The 20,640-nt window shown below is 36.3% G+C and overlaps 1 protein-coding gene across 1 annotated transcript in view; it reads right to left on the reverse strand.

Moving 5' to 3' along the window:
* LOC139142887 (proto-oncogene tyrosine-protein kinase ROS-like) overlaps positions 1-20,640 on the reverse strand; it is a 54,502-nt gene that overhangs the window by 13,083 nt on the left and 20,779 nt on the right. The window contains exons 2-3 of the mRNA XM_070713069.1: positions 9,256-9,315; positions 4,544-4,603 (exon numbers count right to left, since the gene is read on the reverse strand). Of these exons, the coding sequence (XP_070569170.1) occupies positions 4,544-4,603; positions 9,256-9,315 (120 nt within the window). The remainder of the gene's footprint in view (positions 1-4,543; positions 4,604-9,255; positions 9,316-20,640) is intronic.

The following is a 20,640-nucleotide window of genomic DNA, read 5'->3' on the forward strand; positions in this document are numbered from 1 at the left end:
TATTTGATCAAAATTGGCATGACATTGATGATTGTACCAGGTTATACCAATATTGGAAGTCATTTCGCACTTAAGTTTTCATGTCAGCTAATTTATAATTTGCATATCTAATGAGCTTTCAAAGTTTGGAATATATAGTTTGAAGGACTTGACCAAATGCTATTACACTTGCTATATAAAGTGGTCATACAATGACAGCAGTCAAAGAAATTAATATTTTTTTTTCAGCTAATTACATATTTGAATACTTAATGACCTATCAAGTTAATCTGTGGTGAATTTTGTTCATCATGTTGATCATAATACTTTCAATGAAGTTGCAAACATGTGGCAAAGGTTCAAATTTACACATAACTGCAATATATAATGAAACACGTGAGCATTTACAGTTCATATCTGGTATGTCAAGGGCTTACAATTACTATAATAATTTTTGATGATTTTTTTCACTTTTTTGATTTGTATGTCAATCGCAAGTTCTTTTTCTTTTCCCAAAAGCATGTTGAAACACCAACTATAGTAGCTTGTCAACACCGCGTGAATACATGTAAAATTCACTTTTCTTCTCTGGGTCAGAATTCACCTGTAAACAATAAAAATGCAGACTACCACAAATATAAAGGTCGAGTTGACAAGCTGAATACTGTGTATCTCTACATGCTTTGCATGAGTCGAACAAGAAACTGTAGTTGACATTTAAAAGCAAACTTTGGAAAAATCATCAAAAGTTACAGCTACTGACCCTTTAAAGGTATACAGTCACCTGTAATCTACATATGCCCATATATGGCGCGTTCCTTGGTATTCGAAATGCCCATGTGAGGGCGCTGTTTTAAAAAAGCGGCCACCCGCTTAAAATCTGTGATTGGTTAGATTTTCTCTTTCCATGGTAACTGTGGCAAAATTGGAACAGGTGACAGTATACCTTTAAAGCAAGGGGGAGTCTTCCCATTTGTGGCTCTGTGTCTTTCTTGTTGATAAACATATTGCCTCTTCCCAGACATTGGCAATGATGTCAAGCAAATGTGAAGCAAATTCAGCATTTGATACACACTTAATATACAGTGGCACTCCAAGATGCTTTATAAATCACCTGGGAGCCAGAAATAGTACGTACAAAGCTTGATTTTGGAGGGTAAGGTGTAATAGCTTGAGAAAGATCAGTCCCTATACAACGCAGTAACTAGTTTTTTTTTGCTCTTACTCTGTGTAGAGTGGTGTAGTTTTTGCTTCAAAGCAACAAATGTAACAAAGCCTGGAAATGTAAGGCTAGATCCTGGACCAAAGTTACAATGCCAGAAAATGTGCTGGTAGATTCTAGACTAAAAGTAAAAGGTTTCTGGTATGTTTGTATTAATGTTTGAATAAGGAAAAGTAATAGGAAAAGACAGACTATATATAGGCATTGCAACCCTCTTCCCATTCAATAGCAAAAACCAAGTGTTTTTAACTCAAACATCACTAAGACCAGGCTTAGATAACTGAAAGTGTCATTCAGCATGTCTGACAGATCAGTAAAAGCTGTATGTATTTATATAATACAGAATGTGTATGGCTTGCAAACCGGACATAGGACCACTGGATTCACACTGCTACTGGTTCAGGGGCTGGACAACCACATTATGTACACAGATTTGCTTGTCTCTGCATCTAAGCACGTAGAACTGTCAGTACATTGTCTAAACCTCACCACTGTTTAACTTAGAAATCTGTGTAAAAAGTTTTGTTACTTTACAAATGTAGCTCAATAACTTTGTAAAACTGCTCATTAAAGTTCAATTAGCCATAAATTTTGATGTCATTGTCTCCATTGTATACTTATGTTCTATCTGTAAAAGAAGTTCCTTCAAATATTGTCCTCCAGATATCATACTGAAATGCCTACAGTTCAACTTGTTGATATAATACAGCTTGTAAATCTGTCATGTCCAATGTATAACCAAAGACAGTATGAGGGGTTCAAGCCGTATTAACAGGTCTTCTTCAACTCTGAAGGTAGGTATGTACGTGTATATGACCCATATTTCTTTGACCTGTATTTTAATGATGTTATCAGAGCAGTGTGATTAAACTGAGGCACAGTGCATATCATGTGAACATGCACGCAGTCACGTTACAAGCTATGCGATGTGTGTGGCGTATGCATGTGTGGGCGATTTGAATTCATCAGCATTGGTACCTATGGCTCACCAGGATTGATTTATGGTTTGTAGGTGGGCTAAAATCTTTATGACTTCCACTCCCCGACTTGAATTTCCACAATGACTCACACATTCCGTATTAAGGATGCTGACAAAACTTATAAAATTCACATTTCATGTGATATTCTTAAATATTTTACTGTCTGTAGAGTGAGTAAGGACAAAATGATTAGGATGGCCCACAGAGAGAGATGGCACATTGTTAACATGCATGTATAAGAAGAAAATTATACTGGTCTGTGATACAACTACACTTTGTGTATGAAGATCAAATACAACGATCAATCTTTCATCTGTCCAGTTAGTGTGTACAAATTTACACGTCCATGTTGTGTGGTTTAAACTTTGCTATGGGATTAATGTTAATCAAAATTATCAAAAGTCTATCAGATAACAGAACTTCTGTTTTGATTTTAGCCTGTGTATTACTGTTCAAAAAGTGTTCTATTCACATAAAATGAATCCAAAAAATGCATAAATGATCATTAAGTATCTCAGAATAATAAAAACTTGATATCAGGAAACAATAAAGTTATTTTTAAACATTAACAAGGATGTCTCTACTTTTGACGAGTTTCTACGACTAAAGCTATTCTTTCTATTTCACTTTCTATACACAATATAAGGTCTAATTAGACAATCTTCATCTTCTTCTCTATAGGTATTCAATTTCAAATTTGTATCCGGGTTGTGTTTTCTTCCTGTTTCTGGTTCAGGGGAAGTTTTAAAACTTTTAAATCACAATTGTGCCGTTTAACCAATCGGCTCAAAAGACAGGCCAATATTGAATGCAGCCTATAAGTACCATACATCATACAAGTGATTTGAATTAGCTCACATAAGGAAGCTGTAAATTATGTTTACTCCGCTTAGAACTATTACCCTACAACATACATAGAAGTCACCATGGTGACAGTCTGTCAATGCAATTAAAATTCTCAACCACGGGTGAATTACAAATTATGGCTTCAAAGATTTATTCCACAGAGCAAGGGACAAGACATGACACTTACTGGAATTTCTCATGGGGAAATATTTGTGCAACCAAAACATTTACATTCTGGCATTATTCAGTTTGCAAAAACATCATTTGTTTACAAATTACAGTTAAGAGGAAAACAGTTAAGTGGGCACTGAGGGCAACTCTCTTTGTGTCAGAACTTACACCAGTACATAGTGACGAAAAACCCTTAAACACTAAATAAATTGATTTCCCATGATTATTGCGATCTTGAGCATGAATATTTATACACATAACAACATTTGTTGTGACTCTGATTAATTTCTTGACTTTTAATTTTTTTTTTCAGCGGTGTGTCCACAACAGCATGAAGTAAAAGTGATTGCTGATGATAATTAACCCTGATGTCTTACTGAAGTTCATTCATTTAAAGCAAAAAGTAAATTCAATTATTAATTTAATGAATGGGACAATAGCTGGAACTTTTTGATATTTTCATTAAATATGTTCTTTTCCTATCCAAAGTGTGTTAAAATATCACTGCAAAGGATTAGCTTTGCCAACATAACTTATTGTGTACAGTAAATAATGTTATTGATGTCAAATGAATTTCAGTCCAAACAACAATTCCGTTGAAGACAACAACACTGGATGTTATACACAAAACAAAACATCAATGTTGGCAAGTTGAACACTAGACATTTTGACATTATTTTGGTAGTATGTTAACGCTTTGAGCCCCAAAGTAAATTTTTGTTGCCTTTAAAAAATATATCCCAGTCAATTATTTTACGATTTTTGCCAAAATTTTGATGAGAAAATGTAGCTGATAAAATGCGATGACCATTTTGTTCAAAATTATCCAAAAAATTACAGAAAAATTCATAAAAATTGGTAAACTGTTGCACTAAAATATGGTGGGAAAAATTACAGCACTCAAAGGGTTAAGAAAAATTGTACTGTATTTTATGTTGGGAATATAAAAAATGCAATATACACCAATGATTCCAGCCGATGGAGCTGCAGTTTGGCAGTGTCAGAATTATTATAAGTTCAAAGAGTAGGCACGTCTTACTGAAACCATCAACACGCTCAAATTCACCATAGCAACTAGGGCTGCACCTTGGATCTGTCTATCAATGCATTTCGGTTTGTTTGTTGAAATCAGAGACTTTCAAAATTTCTTCAAAATATGGGACACTTGGATGTAAACAGCAAAGCCTGGTGACCACCCTTTGTAGGAATGCAAGGAACGCAATGTGTGTAGCAAGTTATGACCTTTGTGAGTTATCGGAGTCTCAAATTAACAAAATGGACCACTTTCACTGAGTATATGTTTCCGTTGGGATGAATGTGGGTCTGTAATTGTAACAGTACTCACGCAGGCTCTGCTACAGCTGCCATGAATTGCATCTTGCCACAAACCACAGCCATATATACACTGAAATGAAAGAAAAGAAGACAAAAAGAGGTCAAATACATTCATTCTTTGGTCTTAAGGTTCATTTTGTACAAGAAAATACACTAAGTTATTAAATTACATGAGTATTATGACTACAACTTTTGTAACAGGTCTGTAAGGACATGTTAGAAATATATGAATCTAGTGTCCAGAAAAGATCTGTCATACGCTAAGTCTTGATTGACTTTCATCATTTGTGAAACTTTGCAGATAACTGTATGGCCTAGGTGTTATGAAACAGTCTATGTTCATGGTATGCCAATAATATATGTTTGAGAATCGTTTAGGCCGATTTTCACAGAGCGGTCTACCTAGCTATTGCCAGTTGTCACTCAAGTGCCATTATGAATTTTCAATAAGTTAGGGGCCTTTTATACCCCGCACACCGGTTTAAATGAAGAAGACTTTCACAAAATTGAATCGTAACTACCAATTCACACAGTCTGCCTGGTGAACTACAGTCAATCAACTGTCTTTCCATCAATTTCTTTTGATAATATCAACCCAGGTCATCACTGAGTTGAAAGATCTTATTGCAACTGAACCGATCAGATGTGTGCAAGTTTTGGTTGGTTTTGCCCAAGTTTCTGGTATTCTATTGATACAATTTGAACTGCAAACTCCTCACTGCTTTATAACAGAATAATTGAAAAGGGTTTTCATAGGGTCTAACATGGCTAAAAGATGAAAATGGTACAATATGTTTCTGGTTTTGAAACTGATCTGAGTTTATCTCCCTCATTTCACACAATCAGTCTGGTTAAATAATCAAGTCTGTGTCAAAATCTTGTGTTTGTCTGTCATTTTAGCTGAGAAAGAAGGCTGCCAGTGAAATTTAAGCCCATTTTTATCGGCCTTGCTACCACGCTCTGTCTGCAGGATTTATAAACACATTCCCCATTGTTGATGTGTCATTGTAAATTATCGGAAACCGGCAAATTTACATAAACAATTACCAGATGCTTGGGTCACTGTTTGTCAGAATTTCACTGTACAGGAAAACATTTAAATCCTTTCCTAGAAGTGAGAAACTGGAAGTATCTAATGCCGAAAATGAAATAAACATTAATTGCAACGTGTGAATAGTACCGTATTTATGGTGTTTTGATACCATTGTTTCACTCTCTAGAATTCTTCATTAGTTCTATAGGTTACATATTCTATAGATGTCTATAGAAGTTCAATTTATTTATTTATTTATTTATTTATTCATTCTGACATCCAACAGGCATAGCCCAATAACTGGATGCAAACAGAGAAAAATTAAAACATGAAAAAGACAAATTACAACATGCAGAAACTAATTAAAAAAAAGGCACTAAACAAGTAACAACAGAGACTGACAAACATCAAAACTCTCGGTAGTAAAATGACTATCAGCAAGAGATAATAAAACAGATGACACTTGTGTTTTAAAAGCACTAAGACTGGTAAACAAATCAATATCAGAACGATAGACACTATTTAAAAGTGACATTGCCCGAGACGAAAAACAATATTTAGACAGGTTAACGCGGTGATTTGGAATCCGGAAAAGGTCAGAAGACCTGAGACGCCTTGGGGGCACAAAGAAAGTGAAGGAGCTATTAATATCTGGACAATCGGTAATGAAATTGACACACTTGTGAATAAAACAAAGATCTAAAACTTGACGACGAATAAAAAGAGGCGAAAGTTTAAAATAAGAACATAATGTAAAATAATTATCAACATTGTACTCCACACCCTCCTTAAAACAAAGAAATTTAATAAATTTCTTCTGAACTCGTTCAATTTGTCAATGTACGACTTCTGGTGTGGAGACCACACTACTGAACAATACTCAAGGATACTCCTAACAAGTGCAATGTAAATACTTTTGATGGCAGTGGTATTAGTGAAGTCGCAGCAAGTCCGTTTAATAAAACCGACCAATTGATGTGCTCTTTTGATTGTGCAATTGATGTGGTGTACAAAGCTTAGATTTTTGGAGAAATAAACACCAAGATCCTTGATGACATCAACACGTGTGATTGATTGCTTATAAAGCTTATAATTGGAATGAACTGGAATACGCTTGTTGGAGAATGAAATAACAAAACATTTTTTAAGATTTAGTTTAACTTTCCATGCTTTGCACCAATACCAACAAGAGAGATATCTGATTGCAATAGTCTGCAATCCGATTCAGTTTTGATGATCCGAGAAAATTTCGAATCATCGGCATACAGAAACATGGTCGAATGATGGATAGACATGGGCAGGTCATTGATATATAAAATAAATAAAAGCGGACCCAGTAGTGAGCCTTGAGGAACACCAGAGGGAACACACATCTCCGCAGACTCGTGCCCACCGATGACAACCCTTTGTCTCCTACCCTCTAGGTACGAATAAAACCAAGAGAGTAGGTTTCCATGTATGCCGTAATAATTTAATTTGTGAACCAAAAGCTGATGATTAACTGAATCGAAAGCTTTTGAAAAATCGGTGTAAATGGTATCTACTTGAAGACCAGTGGAAACAGCCTCAGTAATAAACTTGTTGTATGACAGAAGATTAGTGGCTGTTGATCTGCGCGGAAGAAACCCATGCAGAGAATCGTGAATAGTACTTTTAACGTGATTGTAAATATACTTATGGACTTATTGTAAAATATACTTATGAATAGAAGTAACCAGAGTTTTAGCGCGATTTTCTATGGAATTCTACAGGAAAACAAGATTCCATAGAATGCTATAGAAGTTTACAAATGAGATAGCTGTATTTTTTGATATATTTTTCAGTGTATAGTCTATATCTGTTTGTAAAACAGACTATTTTAATCTATTGGCACTCCTTAAATCATGTTGAAACACCTTATGATCATCTTCTACTTCAGACAGGAAAGCATCTATCAAACCAACCATAAATTACAAATTGTCACTTAGCTACTGTGTATTTCAACTTATTTTATGAATTAGACAAAGGAATGATCCTGTTTCTGGATCAAAAACTCATCAAAATGTTATTTAAAGTTACAGGAATTATCTCAATATGCTCGTATGTGCTTTGAAAGTGAAAGATTTAAACTTTTGCTTGAACTTTCCTCAATAAAATCAACAATTCTCTTATCATATAAAGAATGCAAATCAAGGGTCATTGTGCAAAGTGTGGTACCAGAGAAACAATTTTCCTTATATTTACCGATATTTGAAATTCAAAATTCCTGTGTTAACTCTACGGGAAAAAAATTGATTTTCGAAATACTAAGATGGTAAAAAGTTTTCTTGCTCCAATAGTTTCAAAAATGAGTCCCGCAAATGGTTGACCAGAAAAGTATTGTACCGGTAAAATTTAAGAGTGCAAATTATATCTGTCCCCTGACGCCCATTTTACCCTAAACTTTAAAACAAACATGTCGCTGTAACATGCAATAATTATTTCACTGTTGATTTTTTCACTAGTAATGTCAACTGCAAGTTCTTGCTGTAATCCCCCAAGCATGTTCACACACCCACTACTTAGTGGAGTTGACTTTTATAGAGATGTGCTGGTCCATGGTCCTTCACAGCCTTTTCATTTGATAAATACCATGATTTTTAAGTGCCATTAGTGAAAAATTCACCAAAAGTTACAAGCTTCTGTCCCTTCAATTAAATTCCACACGCACAGTTACAGGAAACCTGCCAGTACTCTAATACTCAAAACAAGCCCTTTCAAATATTTTCATAACGCTATCATGTTCTACTACTACAAAGGACTTTTCACAGCTTACATCTGTACAAGCCTGTATGTGCTTACCACAGAGGGTGTTAATACACACAGGGTTGTAATTTTTCAATCAGAAATCTCTACACATATAAAGTTTGCTACACAGAGCCAGTACACGACCCCTACAACTGATACAATCTGTCACATGCTGTTTATGACAACACTGATAACATTGCTTTTGAAAACTGAGCAGTCCATTTGTATTTTCTGCGTAGTCTGGTTACAGTGGGTCTGCTTGATGGGACAATGACTGTAATATTTAATAACATTTTCATTATTTTTGTTCAAGAAAACAAAACACAATTTTGTGTTCTTTCCTTAAGTTTTTAAAATGCATAGTATGAGTATTGTGATGTTGATGTTGTCAAACTAGTCTGGACTGAAATTAAGCATTACTGTGACAGTTTAGCAACCTGAACTCTAACAAATTTACAGTTTTAAACTACTAACTCAACATTAATTTACTATAAAATAGTGTAATACAAGAGTGTGGTTGATGACCAAGACTCAGCTGTACACTATGCTGACATATTTTTCAAAGAATACCCTTCATGTCATTCATGTTCATCCCATACAGGATTGCAAAAGTTTGAATTCTGTCAAAAGTTTCTTGAATGTACATGTATGCAAAACCACAATGTGGTCAATATGCTATGGTCACACTTGATTATGATGTGAAGCAATAAATTGTAAGTTTGATGCACGATTAGGGTTCTCCACAAGGGGATTTTGAGGGGTGTGACACCCCTCTTTTATTAAGGCAACCTGTTCATATGTTAATAACTATATAAAAGAATATGCAGATTGTACATTGTTATGTAAATTGATCACCCTGTTTTTTGCCATCTGTAGAGGACACTGGCAATATAAAAATGATAGAGTTTACAGCATATACTTACAATGTGTATTTTACATGGTGTGTCACATGAAAAGTCTCTGTCTATAACATTGGTTTCATTCTGTGAAAAAAGAAGAAAAACAATCAGTCAAAATCTTCCAAAATAACAGACCCATACATGTATATGTGTGCATGGTAAATACACCTTTGTCACTCATACAACTCATTTTCAGAATTTCTTTTGATTCTTTCCCGGAGAAGAAATTTTACAATAAATGTCACTTACTGACAACTCTTTTTATTCCCATTTTCAAACATGTCATTCAGACTTGAAAGCACAAATTGTAGGTTTCTAACAAAATGTGCTGACATGAGCCATTTAGACAAGATGGCTTCCGGTCTTTTAGGAAAAAATAAACAGTTGGACAGCTTACATGTATAGTGTTATGTAGGTCATTTACCCCACACTCATCATGACCTGAGTTCAATTAGTCTAGAACATTCTCAAGGTCACTGCCCTTGATGACCTCACAACCTTGAATTCAATTAGTCATGTTTGGAATGTTCTGGAAAGTTGATTAGTTGTGTAAGAGAGATAATTTTAGAACAGTAATTAGCATGTCAATAAAAGTTCTAGATTGTCTTATATGCCTTTATAAAAGGGACGTGCACAGCTTCCAGTCAGACTTTTGGGATCGTGTCTCTTGTGTGTTACTAAACTCCAGCAGTAGTCATTCTCAAGACTTTTCAAGACCTTTACTGCCAACGCTGGATTTATACTGTGGACTTTGTGCAGCTTCAAGCCTGCAAGGACTGTTCATTCATCCAACTGACTGTTACAACTCTGAGACTGGAGCTTTGCCGTCCCAGCTGAGATAAGTAGTCTGTACACTTTTAAAGCTTGTACTCTATCCCTGACTTAGCAATTAGTTTTATTTTCGTAATAAATTTTGTTTAAACGTTAACTGCTGAGTTCACCCTTTTGTTCGTTTTCTCTGCACGTAACAAATTGGGGGCTCGTCCGGGATACGAATATTTTGAGCCGTTTGACAACATTTTGACAACATTTTCAAAAACTACTGTATACTTTGAACTCAGCGAAATTCAATCATGGCGGAATTTAAACCAGAGGAAATGGATGACCTTGATCAGGACACATTTGATTCCCTCAGAAAAGATGACCTCATAACACTGGCCAATTTCCTTAAAGTAGAAGTCAAAAGATCTATGCGCAAGAGGGAAATACAGTACCGTATTGCCAAACATCTAGTTGATTTAGGCCAATTTGAGGAATCCACCCTGAAAGATTATGAGCCCGAGTCTACCTCTGAACTCAGAAAATTAGAATTAGAAATGAAGACAAATTTGGAGATCAAGAAACTAGAATTACAAATGGAAAAAGAGAGACAGGCATTAGAAAAAGAAAAAATACAAATGCAATTAGAAATGGAAGAAAGACAGAGAGAGAAAGATAGGCAGGAAAGATTAGAAATGAAACGTTTAGAGCTTGGACAGTCAGGAAAATTCTTCCCTTCAGACAAGTTTGACATCACTAAGCATTTCAGGTTAGTTCCCCCTTTCCAAGAAAAGGATGTTGATAAATATTCCTTCATTTTGAGAAAATTGCTCAGAGTCTGAATTGGCCTAAGGAGTCCTGGTCTATGCTTTTGCAGAGTGCTTTGGTGGGTAAAGCCAGAGAAATTTACATTCAGTTGTCAGTAGAGCAGGCTTCAGATTATGATTCTGTGAAGGAATTAATTCTCAAGGGTTATGAGTTGGTGCCTGAAGCTTACCGTCAGAAATTTAGGGATTGTGAGAAGGTGAAGGATCAAACTTATGTTGAATTTGCTCGAACAAAAGAACAACTGTTTGATCGTTGGTGTTCTTCTGAAAAGGTCAGTCAGAATTATGACAAATTACGACAGCTTGTTTTGATTGAGGAATTTAAGAGGTGCATTCGGAGTGACATCAAGACGTTTATCAATGAACAAAAGGCAGATACATTGGAGGTTGCTGCACGTTTGGCCGATGATTATTCATTGACCCACAAATCTTCATTTCTCAGCAAACCATCCCAGTCCTTTTCATACAGAAACAATGCAGGTAAATTTAACTCGTCCTTTTCATCCAAGAATTTTTCAAAGGACAGTAGAAAATCAAATGACAACAGTTCACAGAGTCAAGTAACACTCCCACATCATCAGATCCCAAGTCTCAATCTCCTTCTGACAAACAGTTCGGTACACTTTCTTGTAATTATTGTAAGAAAGACGGCCATTTAATGTCAGAGTGTTTCAAATTGAAAAGAAAACGTGAAGGTCAAAGTGGTCAAAGTGGATCTAAGCCAACCGGCTTTATTTCTTCATCAACTCAATTAGAGTCTAATAATGTGTGCAACACATTTTCTGAGGTTAAACCCCTCTATCCCCAATTAATGAGGTCAAGGTCAATTCTTCTCAAGATAGCATTATGGGTATTTCGAACCATTTATTCATGATGGTTTATATCACTTTCTAGTGATTTCTCTTCCGCTACCCCTGTCAAAATTTAAGAGATACCGGGCTTCCCAGTCTCTTTTGTTGGCAGATACCCTGCGTTTTCTGAAAAGTCATTTTCAGGTTCTAAAGTTCTTATTAAGGGGGTAGATTGTAATGACTACATTCCTGTTCCTCTCCATAATGTCTATTTGTCTTCGGACTTTGTTTCTGGACCTGTGACTTTAGGTATTAGGCCTTTTTTGCCTTTTGAAGGGATTCACCTTCTTCTTGGAAACGACCTTGCTGGGGACAAGGTCATTACTAATCACTTGTGACTGATAATCCTAGTTTAGATCAGGATCCAGAGCCAATTGAACAAGAGATACCCGATTTATTTCCTTCATGTGCTATTACTCGAGCCATGTCAAAGAAAACTTCGAGAATCAAAATACTCTCAAAATAATGTCACAGATGTTGACTTAAATGACACCTTTCTCAGTCAGGTGTTTGACACGGATCATTCCGTTATCCCTCGTGGATTTGAAACTTCCAGTAAAACTTCTGCTGACCAAAGTCAGACATTTTCTAGATCAAATCTCATTGCAGAACAACACAAAGAACCAGATATTTTGTCTTTGTTTGACAGGGTAGATGATGAAGATAAAACTTCAGATAGCTCTGTTTCCTATTATACAAAATCTGGTATTCTCATGCGTAAATGGAGACCTCCAGATGTCTTGGTTGATGACGATTGGGCTATAAAACATCAAATTGTGGTTCCAAAGCCCTATCGTGCTGAAATATTGCGCCTGGCCCATGAAACGCCCTGGGCTGGTCATTTAGGAGTAAGGAAAACTTATCACAAAATTCTCAGTCACTTTTATTGGCCTAATCTCAGGCAGGATGTAGCACATTTCTGTAAAACTTGTCACACATGTCAAATGGTAGGAAAGCCAAATCAGACCATTCCAAAGGCCCCTTACAGCCAATTCCTGCATTTCAAGAACCATTTAGTAGGATACTAATAGACTGTGTTGGGCCCCTACCAAAAACAAGATCAGGAAATGAGTACATGTTGACAATTATGTGTACATCAACTCGGTTCCCCGAAGCCATACCACTGAGAAATATAAAGACAAAGACTATAGTGAGAGCTTTAGTCAAATTTTTCACTTTATTCGGCCTCCCTAAATGTGTCCAGTCCGATCAAGGCTCCAACTTTATGTCTGGAATTTTTCAACAAGTAATGGATCAGCTAGGCATTAAACAGTACAGGTCATCCGCCTATCATCCAGAAAGTCAGGGTGCTCTTGAGCGATTTCATCAAACTTTGAAAAACATGATTAGGACCTACTGTTTTGACACAGAGAAACAGTGGGATGAAGGAATTCATTTTTTGCTCTTTGCTGTGAGAGAGTCAATTCAAGAGTCTCTTGGTTTTAGCCCATTTGAGCTTGTATTTGGACATACAGTCCGTGGCCCACTTAAGCTCGTTAAAGAGAAATTCCTATCAGACGATGATGATTGTCTGAATATTTTGCAATATGTGTCAGATTTTCGTACAAAACTCTCTAAAGCATGTGAATTAGCCAGAGAAAATCTTGAGTCATCTCAGCAGTCAATGAAAACCAAATATGATAAAAGCACCTCAAAACGGAAGTTTGAACCAGGTCAAAAGTTCTTGTTCTACTTCCAATTCCTGGCAAACCACTCCATGCTCGTTACTTTGGGCCATATCTAATTGATAAGAAATTGAGTGATTTAAATTACATCATAATAACACCGACGGTGAAAACAAAAACAGCTATGTCACATAAATATGCTTAAGCCATATTTGGATAGGGATAATCCTACTATAACTCAGCCTGTCAGTACCGTCAGTTCTGGCCATTATGAAGATAGTGATACTGAAACTGTCTTGAGTGAAAATACTCTAAACTCAAAGCTGGGCTCGGTCAAGCTTCAGAACTCAGAAATCCTGGAGAAGCTGGAGTCTACAAAGTTGGCACACCTCCAGCCAGAACAACAACAACAGGTGAAAGAACTGCTCCACGAATATAAACACCTATTTCAAGATGTTCCAACGAGGACAAACGTCATCTATCACGACGTTGATGTTGGGGACAGTAAGCCTGTAAAACAACATCCATACAGACTGAATCCAACAAAAGCGAAATATCTACAGGAAGAAGTCAAATACCTGCTGGACAATGACTTCATTGAACCCAGTAAAAGTAACTGGAGTTCGCCGTGCATACTTGTTCCCAAATCAGATCACAGTTATCGTATGTGCACGGACTTTAGGAAGGTCAACACTTTAACAAAGACAGACACTTTCCCAATCCCGAGGATTGATGACTGCATCGACCGAGTGGGAAAAGCCAAGTATGTGACGAAATTTGACCTACTGAAGGGATTTTGGCAAGTCCCTCTGACGGATCGTGCTCGTGAAATATCCGCCTTTGTTACACCAGACGGATTGTTCCAGTACAAGGTGATGCCATTCGGAATGAAGAACTCTCCGGCAACGTTCCAACGGATGATCAACGACGTCATATCCGGGCTAGACGGGTGTGCAATACGTTGACGACGTCATCCTGTATAGTGACACCTGGGAGGAACACATCAAGCTCATGCGGAAGTTCTTTGAGAGACTGAGTAAAGCAATGTTGACTGTCAACCTTGCCAAATCTGAGTTTGGTTGGGCGAGGGTGACTTACCTCGGACATACTGTAGGACAGGGTGAGGTAAAACCTGTTGATGCCAAAATCAGTGCCATTTCAAGTTTTCCCATACCAAACTGTAAACGACAACTGATGCGCTTCTCGGTATGGCTGGATACTACAGAAAATTCTGTCCAAATTTCTCCACAATTACTGAGCCTTTGACTAACTTACTTAAAAGAAAGTAAAGTTTGTTTGGTCAGAGCAATGCCAACAGGCATTTGATACACTTAAAGCCATACTGCAAGTGCCCCAGTGTTGTCTGCACCAGATTTCACTTTGCCATTCAAATTAGCTGTAGATGCTAGTGATACGGCTGCTGGTGCTGTTTTATTGCAAGAGGATAGTCATGGTGTAGATCATCCTGTTTGCTACTTTTCACACAAATTTAACAAATCCCAGAGAAACTACTCTACAATTGAAAAAGAGTGTTTATCTTTGATATTAGCTTTACAGCATTTTGAAGTTTATGTTACTTCTTCAAATCAGCCAATAGTGGTTTATATTGATCACAACCCTCTTGTTTTTCTGCAGAAATTTAAAGGCAAAAATCAGATTGCTAAGATGGAGTTTAATGTTACAGGAGTTTAATCTTGATATTAGACATATCAAAGGCAGAGACAATTTAATTGCAGACTGTCTCTCTCGTATTTAGAGCTTATTGTTGTTCACACTTTTAAGATTGCATTTGTAAAAGAAAATTTTTTTTTAAAATTTTCCCTTTTGAAGAGGGGGTGTGTTATGTAGGTCATTTACCCCACACTCATCATGACCTGAGTTCAATTAGTCTAGAACATTCTCAAGGTCACTGCCCTTAATGACCTCACAACCTTGAATTCAATTAGTCATGTTTGGAATGTTCTGGAAAGTTGATTAGTTGTGTAAGAGAGATAATTTTAGAACAGTAATTAGCATGTCAATAAAAGTTCTAGATTGTTCTTATATGCCTTTATAAAAGGGACGTGCACAGCTTCCAGTCAGACTTTTGGGATCGTGTCTCTTGTGTTACTAAACTCCAGCAGTAGTCATTCTCAAGACTTTTCAAGACCTTCACTGCCAACGCTGGATTTATACTGTGGACTTTGTGCAGCTTCAAGTCTGCAAGGACTGCTCATTCATCCAACTGACTGTTACAACTCTGAGACTGGAGCTTTGCCGTCCCAGCTGAGATAAGTAGTCTGTACACTTTTAAAGCTTGTACTCTATCCCTGACTTAGCAATTAGTTTTATTTTCGTAATAAATTTTGTTTAAACGTTAACTGCTGAGTTCACCCTTTTGTTCGTTTTCTCTGCACGTAACAATAGACAGCTTTTGGACAACCAAATAAGCTGTACATATTGGTGTTGTAATCGGCAAATGATGCAACAACCACTGTACATACATGTACATGTGTATAGACAGTGTAGCCTCATACTATCTTGAAGTCTCTTATGAACTTTGTGCATCGGTGATCACAGAGTCCCATATACACTGTGCATGCACATACTGATTTTACTAAAAGTATCTTACATGTCTGTAGTGAACTTTGTGCTTTGATGTTCATACAGTCCTATATAAAGCCACACTCAAAATTCTCAAAGACTATTTTTAGCAGGATGAATTTTAAATCACACAACTGGGCAACAGGTAAAGTGAACACTTTACAGATCTCTTATTGTACTTGCACTGGCCTTTCACTTGTAAAGTCACGCTATATTCACCCTGCAGCAGATGTGAGATAACAACTCATCGTCTACAAATACTTCTACATTATCACTAATTGTTGATTTGATGTAAAGTCAACAATGCTGTAGGAATGACACCAATGCAATGGCACAGATCCTAATGGCTGACACTGTCCACCCATTTATGTTGTTTATTTTCCAGCTGTCTGAATAAACTTTACTCTATAAATAGTATAATATCAGTGCAGCTGTTTTGCATCATGTAAAAGAACATAAAGTTTGCAAAGTCTTGGCAGGAATCTATGTACAAAGTACACTATTATGTAAAACTGGTCAACTTTCGGTCAAATTACCATCCAAGGTACCTCACTCCATAATACAGCATATATTATGTTCAGTATTCAACATACTGAACGACATTCATATACAAACAATTTTTCGCCTCAACACAACTCCCAGTACATGTTGCACAACTCCAGGTCACAGGTGAATTACGGACGTGGTTTATGTTAATGAATTATGGAAAACTAAATATTATATCAAACAGTTACCGTGTAATGTGTCTCAAGAATGACTGAAGATCACTAACTGTAACAGTGAGTGCACACATTACACTTGCTGTGCAGTTCCATAGGCCACAACTTACCCTGACAATTTTGTGTAGTTGGGAAAGGTGGGCACAAAATTATTTTGAAGTTGTTGGGTACGGAACTGCAGCAATCAATACACCTGCTTAGCACACCTTATACACAGTGATAGCTCTATTATCAAGGGACATTATATGGTAAAATAGCAAGAACAAAAATTATAGATGAATACATAATACAACATTGTGTAATAATAAGTAGAGCATAATAATTTGTATATACATCAGTAGGGTGCATTCTATAGGACATTTCTTCCTTTACAAACCTTACTTGACTTTAGAGTGATAGAAGAACCTGGTAACTTGACATAATTATTTATCACCATGATAATGTTGCATGTACATTTTGGAATATCAGTCAGTGAATAATCAAAAGGGGCAAAAGTTAAACAATCTTTGTTAAAAATTCATTGTGCAAAAATCATATGGCTCACTTCACCAAAATTTCAGTGCAACATTTTACCAATTTTTATGAATTTTTCTGTAATATTTTTGATAATTTTGGATCAAATTGACATCACGTTTCATTGGCTACAGTTTTTCACCAAACTTTTGGCAAAAATCTAAAAAAATTTGACTGGGGCACATTTTGTAAAGGTGACAAAAATTGACTTTGGCGCTCAAAGGGTTAATAATTTACTCTTGGCAAAATCCAAGGTGTGATTCTATGAACAATGTGGAGTTTTCTTTGCTGGGACATGTCAGCATCTACACTGATCATTGATGATTATTTCATACTGTGTTCACTACAACATAGAGCGAGGTCAGTTCATTTCTCTCGCAGTCAGCTCATGTCAAAACATTATTCTCATACTTGTAGAAAGTGAAGCCGTCTTTCATTGCCAGCTATCTCTGATATGTCAAAGAATGTTTGCATGACACGTGAGCAAAAGGTCTCCGCATTGCTTACAAATATCCTCTACAAGACACATGTCCTCCAGTAGACACAGGTCAGAGAGGAAACCCTGAGAATCTTGTACTGTAATTTGGGCCATCATGCCATCATGCCACAATGCTATTATAATAGTATGATGCACTTCAACACTTTTAAGGTGTGAAATTCTATTGACAAGCATCAGAGTGCGTCCATTTTCAATTGCTCTCACACCCTGTAATGGATCGCTGTTCTGAGTGACTTGTTTTCCTTGACTCGGAGCAGAGGTGAACTGCAACGTTGAAAGTTTTTGCCATTTTCATTTTACAACTGAATGGTTTCCAGAATACCATGCTAATGTCTGCCATTCCTTGAGAAAAAGATTCCAACAGTCAACTTTGGCCTTTACTATTATTAAAAGGTTTTACTGTCGATGAAATGTTAAAAGCTGCTGCCGTCTTACTGCTGATGTCTCTACATGTCCTTTCACTGTCAACATTTGGCATTTAAGCCATTTTGGCCATTAATTTAAAAAATAGCGTCAATGACACTGTAGCTCCCATCCTGGACTATTTAGTGTTTGTTCTCTGGTCAGATATTTGAACATGTGTGAAAGGGATAAAGTGCATGAAGTGAAAATACTTAAATGTAATGTACTGGAGACAGTGAAATATGTTTAATGTATTTATTCAGAACATAAAATGGAAAAAATACAGAATTAGAAATATCGAATACTGTGATACACCATTAACTAAACAAGTCATTGACAATGACAGTCCCCACTTGTAATAGGAGTATTAGTCTTGATGGGGTAGGGAAATGTGGTCATTAAGAAGTATCACTGGAGTGTATATGTTGAGATCTATGGGCACATAGGCCTATGTCGTTGTTCCCAATTTGAAACACATGAGGCATGTCTAAGTTATGGTTCTAAATCGGGAAAAAAGATCAGACCTCTAGCAGTATTGGCCAGCCAAGAAATACATATGCGCATAATAAATGAGGTACAAGATGTGACATCTTAAGGTCTAATATCCTATCAAAATTGGAGGGTATAGAACTTGTGGTTATTGAGATATGCATATATATGTATAATCAAGGTCAAAGGTCATTGAGGTTACATGACATTTTGAAAAAAAATTATATTGCTAATTAATCCCTATATGCCAAAAAATCAGACCTCTAGCTCTATTCACTTGCCCAGAATTAGATGTGTGCAAAATTAATGAGGTAAAGCGTGTGTTGTCATAAGGTCTCCCATCCTACTAAATACAAAGGACATAGCACTTGTGGTTACTTATTTATTGACATAAACATATATTTTAGGTAAAAGGTCATCAAGGTCACATGACATTTAGTCAAAAAAATTCTCTCCTATAGTTATCCCTTTTAGCAAAAATCAGACATCCAGCTCTATTGGCTTGCTCAGAATGAGATATGTGCATAATTAATGAGCTACAATATGTGGCATCATAAGGTGTCCAATCATACCAGATATGAAGGGTGTAGCACTTGTGGTTACTGAGTTATGGACAAATATGTATATTTGAGGTCAAAGGTCACAAGGTCACATTACATTTTGTCAAAAAAAATGCTCTCCTATAGTTATCCCTATATATCAAAAATCAGACCTCTGGCTCTATTGGCTTGCTCAAAATTAGATATGCACATAATTAATGAGGTACAATATGTGGCATCATAAGGTGTCCCATCATACCATATATGAAGGGTGTAGCACTTGTGGTTACTGAGTTATGGACAAATATGTATATTTGAGGTCAAAGGTCACCGAAGTCATGTCACATTTTGTCAAAAAAATTGTATTGCTAGGTTATCCCTATATACCAAATAAAGTTATCAAAACAAACCACCAATTGTATGAAACATGGGCCTAAAAATACAGACAGACTGACATTCACAGACTGGCACAGAGTGATGACATTGACCCCAAGTGTGCCTGGGCCCATGGAGAGTGATAAAGATATAACAAAAAGCTGAATGTAATGATAAAATAGTTAAGTATAGGCCTACAGACACTGAGGGTGAATATGTTACAGCAATTTGATTAGTTTCTTTTCGTTTTCTAATTCTGTGATAATTTTTAAGACAATCAAACTGCAAGGCAGTTTTAATATGTATTGACATACATGTTATCTTTTACAAGCACACAGCAAACTGTTCTTGATTTTTCATTTACAATATTTGACATAGACTGAAATACATAACATGCAACCAATATTTACATTTTGCCCATGCACCAGATACATGGAGAGATTTCAACATGCAATCATTAACTCAGAAACCCTATAGGGAAAAGTAAACATTGTTTTCTTCCAGAACAGCTGGTACATCCACATCTGGAGCAACTTACAAACTTAACCAATTACACAAGGATGATGACACAAGAGATAAAGTTAAACTGTGGTGAACTTGACTATTCCTTTCAAATCCTTACCTAACTTGATTGACATCTTAAACTAAAATACACTGCATGTTTAATGGCACACAAAAATACATCAGGGGTGTACCATTTGATAAAAGGGGGTTGTCTGGAAGATTGATGAGGAACATCTTTTTTATCCGATACACTGTACATTCTTTTTTTCCCACTATCTCACCTTTTCTTTTTGACAAACCTTTTGTGGCTGATTTTTTTATTGACATTTGTTTGGATTTTTTCAAAATCTGCCAGGACCCCCCCCCTCCATCACTCTTTAACATTGAAAAAAACTTTGAATATATTTGTTGGAAACCAAACCTGCTGAAATCATCTCAGCTATGTTTTCTCATTATTTTTCACCGCATTTCAACACCAAATACAGTTTACCATTTCAAATGCTTACTGAATCACAACATTATCTTAAACATAGGGCCAATGTCCCTGAAGCTACTATAGACATGGATACAAAATTAAGTATTTCCTGACTGTATGAAATCATCTCACTAAGGTCATCCTAGGGACCTGTTAACCAAATATTAAAGCTGTCTGACCAGCGGTTTTGAAAAAAACAAGCGACCCAATAGTCGACAGAGCTCTGCTGTGTTATGTAGAGAGCAACTT

Source organism: Ptychodera flava, chromosome 10, assembly GCF_041260155.1.
Source record: "Ptychodera flava strain L36383 chromosome 10, AS_Pfla_20210202, whole genome shotgun sequence".
NCBI classification, from domain to species: domain Eukaryota; kingdom Metazoa; phylum Hemichordata; class Enteropneusta; family Ptychoderidae; genus Ptychodera; species Ptychodera flava.